The following is a 17,198-nucleotide window of genomic DNA, read 5'->3' as shown; positions in this document are numbered from 1 at the left end:
CGTTGGATTATATCCAAACATCTAGAAACTTGGCAGATCCTTTCACAAAGGGTCTATCACGAAAAGTGATAGAGAATGCATCGAGGGAGATGGGCTTGAGATCCACACTATGAGTTGCCTACAGTGGTAACCCACTCTATGTGATCGGAGATCCCGTGAATTAGAGCTGGGAGACAAGCTGTTAGTCAGCTGGGAGGAGAGTATCCCTATATTGAGTTTACCCTCTCCGTGAAGATGCAATACTCTCCTGTTCTGCATGGCAGGTTGATATTTATCTTAATGTGTTCTAAGTGGCTTATTAAAGCAAAGATGTTGTCCTACAGAACATCTTCTGAAGAACACACATATGTGAGTCTGATTGTTAGACGTCGCAATCTATGAGAGTTGGGTGCTCTCTAATAAACTCATGAAAGGCCCTGGAGTATGACGTATAAGCTCCACACCGCGAGGAAGCCTCGCGGCAGCCCTGTATCGATCTAGGCTTTGTGTGAAGCTAGTTCGCAGAAAACTTGTAGTTCAAGGCGTAGTCCACTATTCAAGTTGCAAACTAGTGTAATATGAAGTTCTTAGTGGAAGTTCAACTTAACAATCTCCACCGTGCACCGGTATATAAAACAATGATTCTGGAATAATGGTATTAGATGTGCCAATGAGACTTTGTGGGGGATTGCTGGAATTTTGCCTTGGTCCTTAGCCCATGTCCCAGTACAAATTCCGAAATTCTCTTGGCCCATGTGGGAATGGCAAGGGGTGGGACTAAAGTTTAGTCCCACATTGCTAGTTGGGAGAGAGTTGGAGTGGTATATAAGGTGGGTTGTTCTAATCCTAGTAAGTGAGTGAGAAGAGAGAGAGCCCTCGTGCCCACCTCGCCTCGCCACGCCGCGGGTTGCGGGAATCTCTCCGAGCCGAGATTACCTTTTTGTTGTCCGGGAAATTAATTGTGTAATTAATTACGGGTCATTAACAGACGCGTTAACGCAACTGTTTTGTTCCGGTCTTTCTGGATCGTGGAGTCGTACGTGGGCTGCGCCCCACGACCTTCCCGAACCGCACTATATAAGCGCGGACGCAAACCCTACCCTGTACGAGACACCATATGCGACCGCATCTTTCCAGTTCATTGCGCTGCCGCCTTCGTCTTCCTCATCCCGTCCTTCGGCGTGCACCGAGAGGTGGGACAGTAGGCCTCCGGAACGCTGCCTCTCGTAGACTTGTACGGGTGAGGGGCAATCAGGTTTTTGGGGAGCGCTTACACACGACTACTGGCAACACGACATCGTCCGACGATGAGTTCCCGAACGACGACTTTTTCCCGGACATCGACAACCTCTTCGGCAACCTCAACATGGGCGACAACAACCAGGATGCCGCCAACATCGCCGCTGCTGCTGCTGCCGCCAACGCTGGACGGTATGCGTTTCTGTCCTCCTCGTTTCAGATCTTGCCAGAGTTTCTAGTACTACTATTTGGAGTAGATGCGATAGGTTTATCTTGTCTAGATGATATCTGTTCATCTACTCTGTTGATATGCATGATTAGTTCATCTGCTATTTTTGTAGTCATGATTTGTCAAATATTAGTTCGGATTAATTCATATGATAATTTGCTTATATATTCAACACTGCTTCCTAGGCCCAGGTCTAGATCTTATAAGAGTATTCTTCAAACGATTCTAGGGAATCCTTAGAGGTCCCATCTTGCAGTTGCTAAATGACTTTGCTCTAGGGAGGGTCAACATTGCTCGCCTTAACTTTGGGATCATCTCTTTGATTCCTAAAGTCAAGGGGGCCGAGCTGATTACGTAGTTTCGTCCTATCACGCTTATCAACGTCATTTTCAAATTTGTAGCTAAGGCTTATGCGATTAGACTAGCATCATTAGCATATAGGAGGATTGACCGGAGCCAGTCTGCGTTCATCAAGGGTCGCTATCTGCATGAGGGGGCGCTGGCCCTACACAAGATTTCCCATGAACTCCGAGTCGGGAAGAAAAAGGGTTTGCTTCTCAAACTCGACTTCAAGAAGGTGTATGACAGAGTTAGCTGGGAATTCCTTCAGGAGATAGTCCTCTGAAAGGGGTTCTCGGCTCGTGTTGTGCACCGCCTGATGCAGCTGATCAAGGGAGGTCAGACTGTCATCAACGTCAACGGCGAGGTTGGACCTTACTTTCGCAACGCCAGGGGAGTGCGGCAGGGAGATCCACTCTCCCCGATCATGTTCGACTTCATTGTGGATGGACTGGCGGCCATTCTGGCAAAAGCTAGTGCGGTGGGACATATTGAGGGAGTTGCCCCGCATCTCATCCGGGGGGGGGGGGGGGGGGGTGACACATCTGCAATACGCAGACGACACCCTGATCTTGATGAGACCGACAGGCTTAGTGATTGCGAACCTTAAGACTGAGGAACTCCAGCACAGGGTGGCCTGCATGCTGAACTGTAAGCGGGCGGGAGTTCCCCATTAAATATCTCGGGCTCCCGATCAGTGACAAGGCGCTAAGGGTAGCGGACTAGAACTTCCTGCCAGAGAAGATAGGTCATAGGGTTGACACATGGTAGGGATTATTTCTGGCCTCGGCAGGTAGGTTGGAGTTAACCAAATCCGGCTTGTCGAGCCTCCCACTTTCTTCTTTGGAGGATTGGGAATCCTCAATACCAAACTAATGAACATCGCACTGATGCTCAAACGAATTTGGAAACTGTACCAGCATGCGGATGGTCTATGGGCAGATATCATCCGCGCAAAATACCTTGGTGGCCGGGACCTTTTTGATGTCAGGGTACCGATCCGGGGCTCCCAGTTCTGGAATTCCATACAAAAGATCAAATGGTATTTCAAGCCGGGAGCCAAACATGAGGTGCACAATGGGAGACGCACCTGTTTTTTGCTGGATTGGTGGACGGGTCGGGACCCCTTTATGGCAAGATTCCCTTGCCTATTTAGCTGTTGCACTGATCCTTTGGTCTCGGTGTCCGATGCAAGACCACAGGAAGGGAATCCCATGGTTTGGGAACTTGCGTTTAGGAGACGGTTTGGACTCGCCGAGGCTGTCGAGTGGGACAACTTGTGCCGAGAAGTCACAGGTTGGCAGCCAGCGATCGAGGAAGACAAGGTGTCTTGGTCACTCGAGGCATCCGCGGGGACTTCACATCTAAATCAGTCTACCTTGGACTGACGTAGGGAGCGGCAGTCACCTGCTTCAAGGAACCTTGGCGCACTAGGGTCTCTCCCAAGGTCAAGGTGTTCCTGTGGCAACTCATCAGGGGACGCCTCCCATCCTGTGAACAGATTGCCAAGCGACATGGACCTTCGGATGGGAGGTGCGCGTTGTGCTCTGAGATAGAAGATTGCAACCACATCTTCTTCTCTTGCCCCATCTCCAGATTGATGTGGGCCGGAGTTAGGGAACTCCTACACTACGACTGGAACCCCGCAGGGCCGGGGGAGTTCATTGCAATCGCCCAGGGCCTTTATGGCCCCCTTCGTAGGCTAGTTTGGTTTACGTTCGCGGCTCAATGCTTGACCTTGTGGACTATCTGAAACAAACTAACCATTGAAGGAAAGATGATTGGAAACCCAGCTGATGTCTTTTATCGGATGTTGATTCATATGCAGTGTTGGAGGGTTCTGCTGAGACAGAGGGACATGGCGATGCTAGACGTGGCGGTGGACGACGTCAGGAGATTGTACAAGAGGTTGCGAGCTGAGTAGCGGAGGACCCTCAGTGGACGCTCGATCATGGACTTCTTCATTTCCTCTATCTAGTTTGGTTGCGTGCGTGTGTGGGCATGTATCCGTAAAACGCTTGTAGCGTCAGTTCGTCTTCCCGGACCTGGGTTGGGTCGGGCAGCTTCGGCTGCGGTGGTGTGAGTGGTTTGTATGATGTTTGTGAACTATCCGTTTCGCCGTGAGGGCTTTATTTATAAAGCCGGGCCATGAGGCCTTATGTTTTGGACGAAAAAACCCCTGTGCCCTCCTGCGTCGCTCCCGTGGGCGACGGGGAGGGAACCCTAGCCTCCCCCACCTCCAGCCCCCCTCCTCCTCCCCTCTCCTCGCCGCCGCCGGACGGCGTCGCTGGGCAAAGCCTGGGCGCTGGCGGCGGCGGGGCTCTCCTTCCCCCTCGCGCGGAGAAACGACATGGGTCGTGGCGGCCATCGAGGGCAGCGTGCTGGGCGAGGGGTGCGGCGGCGTGACCGGATCTCCGGCGGTGTGGTGACCTCGTGGTGGTGCGGACGTGCTCGTGAGGGCGTGCTGCCGGCTGCAGCCGTGGCAGCGGTGCCTTTTCTCAAGCGGCACGGGCTCGGCCCCATTCTCTGGCGGCGGGGGTCGGCCTAGCAGCAGCGGTGGCGGAGCTTCGGGGTCTGGCTGGGACGGCGGCGACCTCCGGCGGCGCGGCACTAGGGCGACGCGGGCGAGATCTGGGCCCGATCTGGGCCAGGCGGGCAAGATCTGGGCCTCGCGGGCCCCTGCTGTGTGCGCTGGTCGGCACATCGTGGTGGTGCCGGGAGTCAGGGAGGTGGCAGTGCCTCTCCTCCAACTGCCGCGCGACCGGAGGACATACCGGGGCCAGGCGGGCCTTCGGTTGGCAGCCACTGCATGCCGGGTCCGTTGCTCTCTGTTCCCTGTCCGGTTACTGCCGCCCTTGCCCTCACTTCTGGTCTGGCTGGAGGTTGCTGCCGGCGGATGGGATGAGCTTGGATGCCGGGGCGGTGGCCCTGGAAACTGCACGGTCGGCTTTCCGGCGGGCGACGTAGCGGTGGTGGTGGCTTCACTCCTAGGTCATGGGGATGGCGTGGAGTGGGCGGCGGGGTTTCCTGGCGTTGGTGGTGCTTCGGCAGTGGCAGCTCTTAGACCATGTCTCGGAGGCTTTGTTTTGTGTCGGCGGGCTGCCCATGGTTCCTTTGGTGTGGTGGGAGTTGATTTCGGGCGAAAGCCCAGCGCTTTTGCGCCAACGGTGACGGCGCCTGTGGGTGTCGTGTCCCTCTTGGGGGCACCGTTGTGGTCGCTCCCCCATGCTAGAGCTCCGGGTGAAAACCTTTGACCGTTCTCGGTCTCGACGGCGGCGGCACCTAGCGCCGTCACCCTCTTGGGGGCGTCGTCGTGGAGCTTGGGTACCTTCGGCCTGCCCTCGTCGTCATCGGCGGGCATGCTCAGATCCTCTTTTGGTTCTCTCCGACCTGACGTAGGGCGGACTCGGCGGCCTCTTATCTTTTACACGTGACATTGTGGTATTCGTTCCCGGTACTTGTTGGCTGCTGGCAGGATCGGCGCTCCATGGCCCGGAGCGGGAGGGCAGGCGGCCCTTCCCGGCAACAACTTGGTGGTACGAGACGACGATGTCCGGTGGCTTCACAAGGAGGCGGGGTCTCAACTTTAGTCGGTTGTTTCGGTTGTATTGTGGAGGGTGTGGCTTCTCCTATACTTTCTTTTTATATTTTTGGTCTGCTTTGTAATAGGTTTCCCTCTCTACCTTGTATCAGTTTGACCGTGTGTGGCTTTATTTATAAAGCGGGGCGAAAGCCTATTTCGAGGATGAGGCCTTATGTTTTAAAAAAATTCTCTGAGGTATTTATTCACGTGCCGTGGCTCCTCGATCTCTTTGATTTGAACTCAGATCTTTTCCTTTGAAGAGTCGAACCTTCTTTTTTTTGGAGCAAGCCTCTGGCCAGACGGTGCTCCAAAATATACGCTTTTGATCCGTTGGCCCTGACCGGAGCTGTGCAATTACCTGTGACTCTGCGAGGCATGAGGGAAGCGGTGTATTATATGCTCTTTAAGAGCTGTGTAATATATGTGCTGAACAGTGTTTCAGAGGTAGCCAACGGTTTCAGTTAGAGAGATATCAATGGCATGGCGCTATAGAATTGATTACCGTGAATGTAGATTGCGCTAAACTCCATCGCAACCCGGTGAGATATATAGATATTCAGTATTTGACGGGTCACAAACTCTTTACAACTTGTTGATCTCAAAGTATTTAACAACTTGCATACACACACAATTATATGTGGAAGTAAAAGTAAAACCCGGAAAGCGGAGTTGTCATCGAAAACTGAACCAAGAGACTCCATATATCGGATTCCTAGCTCACAGCTTATGCCTTGCCGGACTCCTCACAGCCTGGTGGCTTGAAGGCAATGAAGCTGACGCACTGCACCTGACGGACGTTGTCGAAACCGATGATACGGACATAGGCGTCAGGGTACTCCTTCTTGACCTCCTCCACCTCCTTGAGGACTTGGGCGGCGTCTGTGCAGCCGAACATGGGCAGCTTCCACATTGTCCAGTACCTGCCGTCGTAGTATCCGGGAGTGCTGCCGTGCTCACGGAAGATGAAGCCAACCTTGCTGAACTCCAGACAGGGAACCCATTTGGAGCGTATCAAGAAGTCGATCTGCTTCAGGAGGGCCTCCGCCGAGAGCGGTGGCAGATAAGATAGGGTCTCGAACTTCTTGATGCCCTCAATCGGCCACACCTGAATTGTTGAAAGAACACACACTCAGCTCAATACTTGATGCTAAGTGATTTTTTTCTTCTTTTGAGGGAACATCAACCATTTGTTCTTTTAATAAAGTGAATTCCAGTTTTAACCTCTACTCGTGCATTTGTGACACTAATTACGCCATCTCGTCTAGATTACAAATTTTAGAGACTTTGGGCAGTCTTCTTTTATGCATATCTATTAGGCAAGGTGTGAAGTGATGATTAAGACTTCAAAATATTAGGACAACGACAATTATTTGAACAGATGGTGCAGAACAGGTTGGACAAGATCATGCCAGCCTTATCTAACAGAATATACATAATGCTAAAATGGAGATAAACCCATGTTCGAAGTTTTATAGGAGGTGAACTTCCATAAAATGTTCACTAAATAGGATAATATATATGTGTCACTAATGCAGAATTATGGAATAAAAAGTGGAGTTCACTATTTTATACATTTTCGGTTGCACTAATGAAGATATATAGATATATAGAGCTGTCTTAGTACAGTATTTACAAAGAGGTTTAAATAAAGGGAGTCAAGTCATGATTGATGCTAAAAGTGAATTGGACGGACGAGAAAACTCATGTGTTTCGTTTAAAAATTTCCATACCTGCATGCATCTGATCCTTCCACCATTGCTGATGCTGCCGAGGCTGGCGGCGCTGCGGCGGCCGACGGGGAGGCCCGCGGTGGACTTGAGGCCCTGGAAGGGTGCGACGGTGGTGGCCGAGGAAGCCATCGAGGTGGGAGCCATGGTATTGGAGGGGAGCAGAAGGCAGGCTACACTTGAGGCCCCCATTGCCGGGTCACCCAGGGTATATATAACCATGTGCTCAACCCCGTTTCTTTCTTACAGGATGTGGAAGGGATGGTTGCCGTTCGCCTGCTGCCTTTTTTCCTTATCCTCGTGGATCAGTGGAAGAGGCATGGCCGTCGGATGCATTGTGCGTGCTGAAAGTTTCAGTCCTCCAGGTCACTGGTTATGGTCGCCACATATCCTTTTTTTCCAACTTTGCATGTTTTCCTTTTCATTCCATCCTGCGGTAGGTAAGGCTTGAAAGATGCTTCCTGTATTTATTTGACGTTGTAACTTGAGTGGTACAGGAAAAATCTTAAGAACATTAATAAATTATTTGACGTTGTAACTTGAGCTGGATCGAAAGCTAGCTGCCAGACAAGTAAAGAGCACGTGCTGGCCAGCATAAAGCCAAGATTGATCCTATATCCAGATCGGTGGGAGCTAGCTAGCAACATTAATAAATTATCCTAAGAAACCTTTAAAAATAATCCAGAGATGTTGCTCAAGAATTCTCAAATAGAATTGGACACACATGTACACCACCCTACTTATTTTTCAATTAACATCGTATAATCAAATGCAGAGCATATCCATACTACACATTGAAACCCAGAAGCAAACCAGGCATCTACATACAATCAAGCTTCTAATTTTGAGCTAGATATTGTGTCATTACAACTAGGTACATAGACAGCTACTGATATATGTGGTAGCAAGAATACAAAATGGCGCTTGGAAAGCTGAGCTATCCTGGGCGACATTGTGCTTGATGAGGGGTTCATCTCGAGGCCACACATGTACGCCTGCTTGCTCGCATCTAAGAGCCTGCATGACCATCTTCATGTTGGAGCTCTGAGCCTCTGACCACACTAGGAGGTCAACACCACGCAGGGCTGAGTCGATGCCCTCACGTACTGTCCAGTGCCACTAGCCCATCATCTCCTTCCTTGAGGTCCTTGAGCTTCAGTGGACACGTCTGCAACTTCTTGTCCTCATAGTCCATGAGGAGGTACTGCATCATAAACAAGTGCAAGGAAGGATGGGGTTACTTCCCAAGCTTGTAATTTCCAAATTATAAATGTTGCAAGGTCAAGCCCACAAAGATTGATGGTAGTCGACATGTAAGTCAATGAGTGCAGGGTTTGAGACTATCCTCAAATAGCATTTACGAATCTTAAAGTTAAATCCCCCTAATAGGGTGCATGCTTGCCTTTTCAGGTTTAGATGGATAAAATCCTCTATCTGTCTATCTGTGTCCTTGGTACAGACGATTCAACGCTGTATTTAGCATACCCACATCTACGAAGACAAGTACATGTGACTAGGCAATGTGCTCCCAACACTCCTGTGCCCAGTAACCACCACATACAGTAATACCAGGGTCCTAGGTACGTTTATCAATTAGCAATTCTCCTACTTTCGCCGATAGCATTAGGGAGCATGATTTAGATTTTATTGCTATTTCTGAGACGGGCAAGCGGAATTACTCAACAAGTTTTCTAAATAGCCTTTCAGGCGGGGAAGACTTTGCTTGGGTATCCCGCCCACCCCGAGGGCGTTCGGGGGGCCTATTAGTTGGGGTCCGAACTTCTACTATGGAAATTTTAGATAATTCTGGAGGTGACTTTACAATAAAGCTTCACATCCGGAATAAATCCGATAATTTCATATGGAGCTTGGTTTCCGTCTATGAGGCTGCTTAGGATGCGGCAAAACCTGCTTTTCTCCGCGAATTGGTTAACCTAGCGAAGGACAATCCGCACCCGATCATTATTTGGGGGGGGTTCAATTTGCTTCGATTCCCACAGGAGAAGAGCAGGGGTCGGTTCGATACACATTGGCCTTTTTTATTCAATGTCGTTATTGACAGCTTGGATTTAAGAGAGGTTTCAATGGTTGGGAGGCACCCAGAGCCTACTTACGAGAAGTTGGACCGTGTACTAATGGACTCAGATTGGGAATTAAAGTTCCCTCTCTTGTCTCGGTACGGGTCTTGCCTCGTATAGAAGCTTTATCGGACCATTCCCCTATTTTAATTTCAACTGGGACACCATCTCCTACGCGTAGCCGTCCGTTCAAATTTGAACTTGGATGGTTACAACGGGAAGGTTTCTCGAATATGATTAAGTTTATATGGGACAAACCTGTTGCTGGAAACACTCCAATTCAAAGGTGGAATAATAAGTTACGCTCGACGCGCGCGTAGATACCTTGGTGGATGGTCTAAGCATATGACTGGCAAGCTAAAAAAAGAGAAACTCAGCCTATCATCGAAAATAGATGATCTAGAGGCACTGCTGAGGTACGACCATTGACTACGCATGAGATTGAACTTAAAAGTCAACTCAATGCAACGTTAGCTGGTCTACTAAGGGAGGAGGAACTCAAATGGTACCAAAGATCCAAAGCCCAATTTTTGCTGGAAGGATATTCGAATACGAGATACTTTCATAGTGTAGCCAATGGCAGACACAGAAAGAAACGCATTCACTCTCTAGTCCAGGAAGAGGGCGTGATTGAAGGTCATGAACAGCTAAAGTCATATATTACATCGCATTATAAGGGTCTGTTTGGCGCCCCTGAGAAATTTGATATATCTATGGACGAGTCCAGGATTGATGATATACCTCAAGTGTCTCCACAGGAAAATGCGCTTCTGACTTCTCCCTACTCTGAGGAAGAGATTAGGAAAGCGGTTTTCCAAATGGAACACAATAAGGCACCAGGACCGGATGGCTTTCCTGCTGAATTCTATCAAAATTTCTGGGATATAATTAAGGTAGATTTATTGGAACTCTTTAGTGAATTTCATAAGGGACAACTGGATCTGTTTCGTATCAATTTTGGTGAGATCATTCTTTTACCAAAAGTGATTGATGCGGAACGGATTCAACAATATAGACCAATCTGTCTCCTAAATGTTTGCTTCAAGATTTTCACCAAAGTTGCGACTATTAGACTGAACTCGGTGGCTGATCACGTGGTGCTTGCATCTCAGACTGCTTTTATGCAAGGTCGATACATCCTAGATGGTGTTGTCACTTTGCATGAAACAATTCATGAGATGCGCCGTAAAAAGTTGAATGGAGTAATACTCAAAATCGACTTTGAGAAAGCCTATGATAAGGTTAAATGGTCCTTTCTTCAGCAGACACTCAGGATGAAAGGCTTTTCTGACGAGTGGCGCGCTCTGATTAATAACTTTGTTTTTGGAGGAAGTGTTGCAATCAAAGTCAATGATGACATTGGTAGATACTTCTAGACAAAAAAGGGTTGAGGCAAGGCGATCCCCTATCTCCAATGTTATTTAACATTGTGGCGGATATGCTTGCTATTATAATCGAGAGGGCTAAAGTTGATGGCCAGATTGAAGGAGTGGTTCCTCATTTGGTGGATGGGGTCTTATCTATCCTTCAATATGCCGACGATATAATTTTATTTATGGATCATGATTTGGACAAGGCAAGAAATCTGAAGTTAATACTTTCAGCTTTCGAGCAGTTGTCAGGTCTAAAGATAAATTTCCATAAAAGTGAATTGTTCTGTTTCGGTGAGGCTAAAGACGATGTCAACCTATATGCCGAGCTTTTCGGATGTGGCCTCGGGAGTTTTCCAATTAGCTATCTATGCATTCCAATTCATTATCGGAGGCTGACGCTGGCCGAATGAAAAATTGTGGAGGACAGACTCCAGAAACGCCTGAGTAGTTGGAAAGGTAAATTATTATCCTTTGGAGGAAGATTAGTTCTCATAAATTCAGTACTGACAAATATGGTACTGTATATGATTTCTTTCTTCCAATTACCCAAAGGAGTCTTGCATAGATTGGATTATTTCCCATCAAGATTCTTTTGGCAAGGGGATAATGAGAAGAAAAAATATCGGTTAACCAAATGGAGTGTTTTGTGTCGTCCAAAAGATCAAGGTGGACTTGGAGTTCATGATCTTGACGTTAAAAACAGGGCCTTGCTAGGAAAATGGCTGGCTAGGTTGTAACTGAGGATGGTCGGTGGCAACAACTTTTGCGGAAAAAGTATGTGGGCTCGAAAGCAATATCTCAGGTTATATGGAAACCTGGAGATTCGCACTTCTAGGCTAGCATCATGGCAACTAAAAAGCACTTTTTCCCATTCGGTTCATTCTCCATTCGGAATGGGTCTGAGATAAGGTTCTGGGAGGATAGGTGGTTGGGTACAACTACTCTTCGAGAACAATATCCCACTTTGTACAATATTGTTCGCCATAAAGGAGATACCGTACAGAAGGTGATGGAAACCTCTCCACCCTCTATGTCGTTCAGGCGTGATCTCATTGGTCCCAGGCTGGCTTCATGGAATAAACTGCTACTGTGATTAGCTTCAATCTAGCTGGTTCAGGGGGCGATGAATTTCGTTGGAATCTTACCAAGAATTGTAAATTCTCGGTCAGTTCCATGTATAAAGCTTTAATCATACCTAGTCAACCGGTTGTTAATAACAAATCCATCTGGAAGATGAAGATACCTCTGAAAACAAAAGTCTTTGCATGGTATCTTCCTCGGGATGTGATTCTCACTAAAGATAACCTTGCCAAACGCAATTGGCATGACTGTACGAAATGTGTTTTTTGTCATGAAAATGAGACAATAAAACATCTTTTCTTCAGTTGTCGACTTGCTAGGTCTATATGGTCAATCATTCAGATAGGTTCTACCTTATATCCTCCCCATAGCGTTGCAAACATTTTCGGCAATTGGCTAAACGGGGTTGACACTAGGTATAAAACGCTTATCAGGATGGGTGCAATTGTTGTTATATGGTCGCTTTGGCTATGTAGAAATGACAAGGTTTTTAATGACAAGAATTCTTCTGTTTTGCAGGTTCTTTACCGCGCTACGGCTTTGCTCCGTTCATGGTCGCCACTGCAGCGTTTGGAGGATCGCGACCTTTTGTACGGTGGTGTCTACACGATTGGAGAACACGGCGAAGGAGTTTATTTTCCAACATGGGTGGCAACATAATAGGCGTCTTCAGGTTTTTTAGGCTGTGCCGGATTCTCTAGCGTTTATCTTTTTATTGACTATGAACTCTTTTGTTCGATCCTTTTGATACTTTGAACGGCTATGTGCATCTTAGTTATGCAGAGGCTGGGTGTAATGCTTAAACCTTTTGAGTAATGAAGCACCCTTTTTCGAAAAAAGGAATTCTCCTACATGTCGAAATATGTTGTCAAATGCTCAAAGGACTAATGCTACAGAGTAAAAGTGGCAATTTCAACAGATAGTGCCCATGATGGTCTGCCATGAACTAACACTACACACTAAAGAAAAGCACCATTTTCATCCCACTATAGTTTCCATTCAAAACCCAAAACGGGTTACACGATATGTTGAATAGCTCCAACCATCCAATTAATCCCATAGTGGCACCAAAGAGTGCATACACATGAATAAGCACAATGGTAGCATTATCGCATAGTTATACTTTGGCCGGGTCATGGGTCATAATAAGAAGTCAACAACCAATAACACCGAGTACTAGTGAACCTGGCTGTGAGATGAAAAGAGGGCATCACAATAACATACCTCATATTTTCTCTTGCTCAAGGTATGGAGATTTTCTAGCTGTTCATTGATGCTTCCTGTAAGGTAAGAGATACACTTTTGTCTATACTTCTAATGGCGCAGCCGACCAACATAGCACGACCTCACAATGCCAGCAATAACAACGAGCACCGCCACATATGAGTCGACAAAGACATCATCATAAGACAGAGCATGCCAACCAACCACCAAGCAAAAAGGGCATCCTCAAAGAGAAAGCAATGTCAATAACCCACCACAAACCCTCCAATAGAGACCCCGAAACAAACGACATGAGAAAATGAAGACGAGACAACAGCCCCCGAAGGAACAGACGAATCCATTTGGGAGAGTTCTCATTAGTCATTTATACGGGCTCAGGTGGGCTCAAATAAATAGACAACATATCATTTGAACATTGGTTTGCACTAAAACAAGGGTAATGAACATGCATGAAAGAATGATAGCAGAATCAGATTTACCAAAACCTTCCCGCAACATAAAACAGAAGTCGATGGAGTTCAGGTCAAAGTCGGTAGTGGCAACACTCATGGGTACATCGCGGAAGCACCAGACCTCAAACGATGCCGCCCACAAAGATTGATTGGAGTCAACATATAATTCAATGAGTGCAAGGGTCGCAAACCATCCTCAAATAGAATTTAAGAATCTTAAAATTAAAATCCACCTAATAGGGTGCATGCTGACATACTCTGGCATTTTCAAGTTTAGCTGGATATAATCCACTATATGTCTATTTGTTTCCTTGGTATAAACGATTCACTAGTGTATTTAGCAAAACCATATCTACGAAGACAAGTACTTAATTATGACTAGGAAATTTTCTCGCAACACTCATATGCCCAGTATCCACCATATACAGTAATTCCTAGGTCCTAGGTATGCTTATCAATTAGCAAATCGCCTACATGTCAAAATATGCGGCCAAATGCTCAAAGCACCCTTGAATACTGTGTTTCATGAAAGTTTTTGTAAGCATGTCACACACACACACATTACCACTAAGGATGAATTTTCTAAACAAATAAAATGATGAAATAATTCTAGAGTAAGTGGCAATTTCAACAGATCGTGTCCATGGTGGTCTGCCATGAATTAATGCTACACAGTCAAGAAAAGCACCGTTTTCATCTCACTACAGTTTCCATTCAAAACCCAAAACAGGTTACACGACATGTTGAATAGATCCGACCATTCAATGAATCCCATGGTGGCACCAAAGAGTGCATACACATGAATAAGCACAATGGTAGCATTATCGCATAGTTATACTATGTGGCCGGGCCATAGGTCACAACAACAAGTCAACAACCATTACTACATCGAGTACTACTAAATCTGACTATGAGATGAAAAAGAGGGCATCACAATAACATACCTCATAGTTTCTCTTGCTCAAGGTATGGAGATTTTCTAGCTGTTCCTTGCTGCTTCCTGTAAGGTAAGAGATACCCTTCTGCCCATACTTGATCCATGAATATACTCATCAAGCTTACCATCTGACTTGGAACTGAAAAAGATACAAGATCACTTCTTTTTTTTTTGAATTTTCACCGGGGGGGAACGAATCCCCACCTGAATATATTTCAAAGTTGCCTATGAGGCTTTTCAGCCTCTACAAGATAGGTTCAAATGAACAGAATACACGGGGGTTACAAGAGAGGAGCAAAAAAAGGAAAAACACACACCCCAACAAAAAACACAAGGACGGGGAGAAGAAAATGCCACCCCCGCAAAACCCTTGGGGGGACGGTTGATCGAAGAGAAGACTCATCGCGACCCAAGCTCAGCGATCACAAGGAAGAGCCTGATGGACACGGCGGAGGGACCCAATGGTGACACTGCACCATCGACGTAATCGAAAGCCAACGCACATCCAAGACCACACTACGCACCGACACCACTGTGTCGAGGGTGTGGCCGAAAGGTCGTGCGCGGCCGAGATGACGCCACGATGCATGTGTGCCATCGGATGGAGCCGAAGGGCAAGGAGCACCCACACCGAATGCAGGGGTCGCCGCCATAGTCGAAGAGCATAGCACCACCGAGGGAAACCCTAACCCCACTGGGTCCGATATACCCGAAGGGTGGGCCAGCCGAGAGCACGCACGTAGACCACCCGCGCCGAACATGCCACAGAGCTCCAACAAGAACCCGAAACCGGAGCCTAGCAACCGGCAAGAAGAAGCCGCCACCACCACTGCCACGGCTCACCTCACATCGGAGAAGAGACCGCACCCATGGCCGCCATCTGCATCACCATGGGGCACATCAATACAGACGGAAACAGCGTCCGCTGCCACTGATGGCAAGACAGAGAGGCTCAACACCTAGCCACGACGGCTCCCCGGGTGACATAGGCATCCCTAATGGGCCTGCCGAGGATAGTACCCGGGGTTTTCTGAAAGCCCACGACTCGAAGTTTGTGAAGCCTAGAAGCCCAATTAAGAGATAGTTTGGAAAGATAGAGTTGTATTAGGAATAATAACTTGTAACTACTACGGGACGAACTCAAAGAGTCTCCCGGACTTTGTAACTTGTACATCATGAAACCCTCGGCTCCGCCTCCTATATAAGGGGGAGTCGAGGGACAAAGAAAGGATCGATTCCATTGTCAACATAACCCTAGCTTTTTAGCAGTCGAGTACTTTTCCTGCTGAAACCCTCGAGATCTACTTGCCCTCTACTTCCGCTAAAACCCTAGTCTACAATTTGTAGGCATTGACAAGTTAATACCTTGTCAATTGGCGCCGTCTGTGGGAATTAGAGGCGACAAGGAGCTGATCTCGATGGCACGTTCAACATCGTCGACATCTTCGGTGGCAAGCAATGCGATGGACGGAGGTAAATAGATCGAAACTGGTCTAGTTGATTTTGTTCCTCACCCTCCCGCCCGTTTGGATGCATATGCCTATTTGGAAGAGCCAATGGAGATGAAGTTTGGGAGCTTCTACTTCTGCGTCGGGAGAGAAGGATCACGTCGTTTAGCGGCACCGACCCGTTCGGGACCGCTAGCGGTTGGTTCTGATTCCTCGGGATCATCGTCAACAACAAAATCAAGCGGAAAAACCTCGTCGACAAGCAGCACCACGCCCGCCGTCGGCGGAGATCTCGCCAATCTGTTTGGCAGGATGTCTTTCGGGTCGTTCACGGACTCCGATCTGGATAGCGACTCGGAAAGCATCGACAGCTTCAGCTTCATCGACAAATCTAACCTTATTCGGGAGGTCTTCGCCGATCGTTACGGCGGTGTCACCGACCCAGAGGATAACTACTCAAGGTCAACATATCATCAAGTATACGTGATTGGCAAGTCCAGTCATCCGGAGAGCGAAACATCAGAGGCTTTCGATGATTTGGGAAATCCATACGTCGATCCCGCTGATCTTACGCGAGGTTTAGGGACCAAATATGTCGGGACTACACCACGCCAGAAGTTGCAGCTACCGCAAGTAGCTTGGGATAAAGCGACAACAGCCTTGAACGGTACCAATCCGTTGAACACTGCCGCTACGGTGGAGGAGTCGCAAGCATACCAATATAGGCTCGCGCGTGCTAGTAGAGAACTGGAGAAGCAAAGGGTGATACTTGAGCAGAGAAAAGCGGCAGCTTCCGCGTCGAGTAGGCGAAGAGCTGAGCTGAGTCGACAATCAGGAACTTCGGGGGATAATCACAGAGAAGCTCGTAATAGAGGAAGATCCCGGCTGCAGCACATACCAGAAGGCGAGAGGGAGCATCTGGTCCAAAACCTCGACATGTCCTTTATGTCGATAGACATGAGAGGAAACATTATTCCCAAAACGCCGGAAGCTGGATACATGGCGACTAAGGCTTACATACTGGCATCCAGGCCACCTCCCGGAGATCCAAGAGAAGCGTTGTACAATATGGCTATGGCAGGAGTTGGCGTCATGGGAACAGCGTTTGCAGGTACAAGTACGCCTCCTGAAGGTGCCCCAAGGCAAAATAGTCCACGACCTGCGGCGAAAGTGCAAGATCCTCCAAGAACGGGTGATGCGAGAAATACAGCAACACAGGCGCGGATCGACAGAGCGCGGCAAGAAAGAAGAGAACGTCGGCAATCACCAGAAGTAGATGAGGAAGATATGTGCGGGCTCCCTTGCTTCACTCGACGAGTTCGTAAAACTCGAGTTCCGTCTGGGTTTAAACTACCCGACAACTACAAGAAGTTCGATGGTTTGCAAGATCCTGAGGATTGGTTAGTCGACTACCTGGAGACAGTAAAATTGACGGGAGGAACCAAAGCAACTGCCATGCAGAGTATTCAGGTACACTTAAGCGGAGCGGCGAGATCATGGATAAAGAAGT

At 47.9% G+C, this 17,198-nt stretch overlaps 1 protein-coding gene across 1 annotated transcript; it reads right to left on the bottom strand.

The window, feature by feature from the left end:
• Nucleotides 1–5,889: 5,889 nt before the first annotated feature.
• Nucleotides 5,890–7,303, bottom strand: LOC127331104 (ribulose bisphosphate carboxylase small subunit, chloroplastic 1). The gene is made up of 2 exons (XM_051357176.1): nt 7,100–7,303; nt 5,890–6,474 (listed from the first exon to the last, which is right to left on the bottom strand). Exons 1-2 carry the CDS (start codon nt 7,286–7,288, stop codon nt 6,094–6,096), a joined length of 570 nt encoding a protein of 189 aa, XP_051213136.1. The 5' UTR covers nt 7,289–7,303; the 3' UTR covers nt 5,890–6,093.
• Between the last annotated feature and the right edge of the window lie 9,895 nt (nt 7,304–17,198).

Source organism: Lolium perenne, chromosome 2, assembly GCF_019359855.2.
Source record: "Lolium perenne isolate Kyuss_39 chromosome 2, Kyuss_2.0, whole genome shotgun sequence".
Classification (NCBI taxonomy): domain Eukaryota; kingdom Viridiplantae; phylum Streptophyta; class Magnoliopsida; order Poales; family Poaceae; genus Lolium; species Lolium perenne.
The sequence above is the reverse complement of the archived record's forward strand: the minus strand, read 5'-3'. Positions and strand labels throughout refer to the sequence as shown.

Coding starts and splice junctions, on each gene's coding strand:
- LOC127331104 (XM_051357176.1), bottom strand. CDS start 7,288: ATGGGGGCCTCAAGTGTAGCCTGCCTTCTGCTCCCCTCCAATACCATG. Junction 6,475..7,099: donor GAAGGATCAGATGCATGCAG/GTATGGAAATTT, acceptor TCAACAATTCAG/GTGTGGCCGATTGAGGGCAT.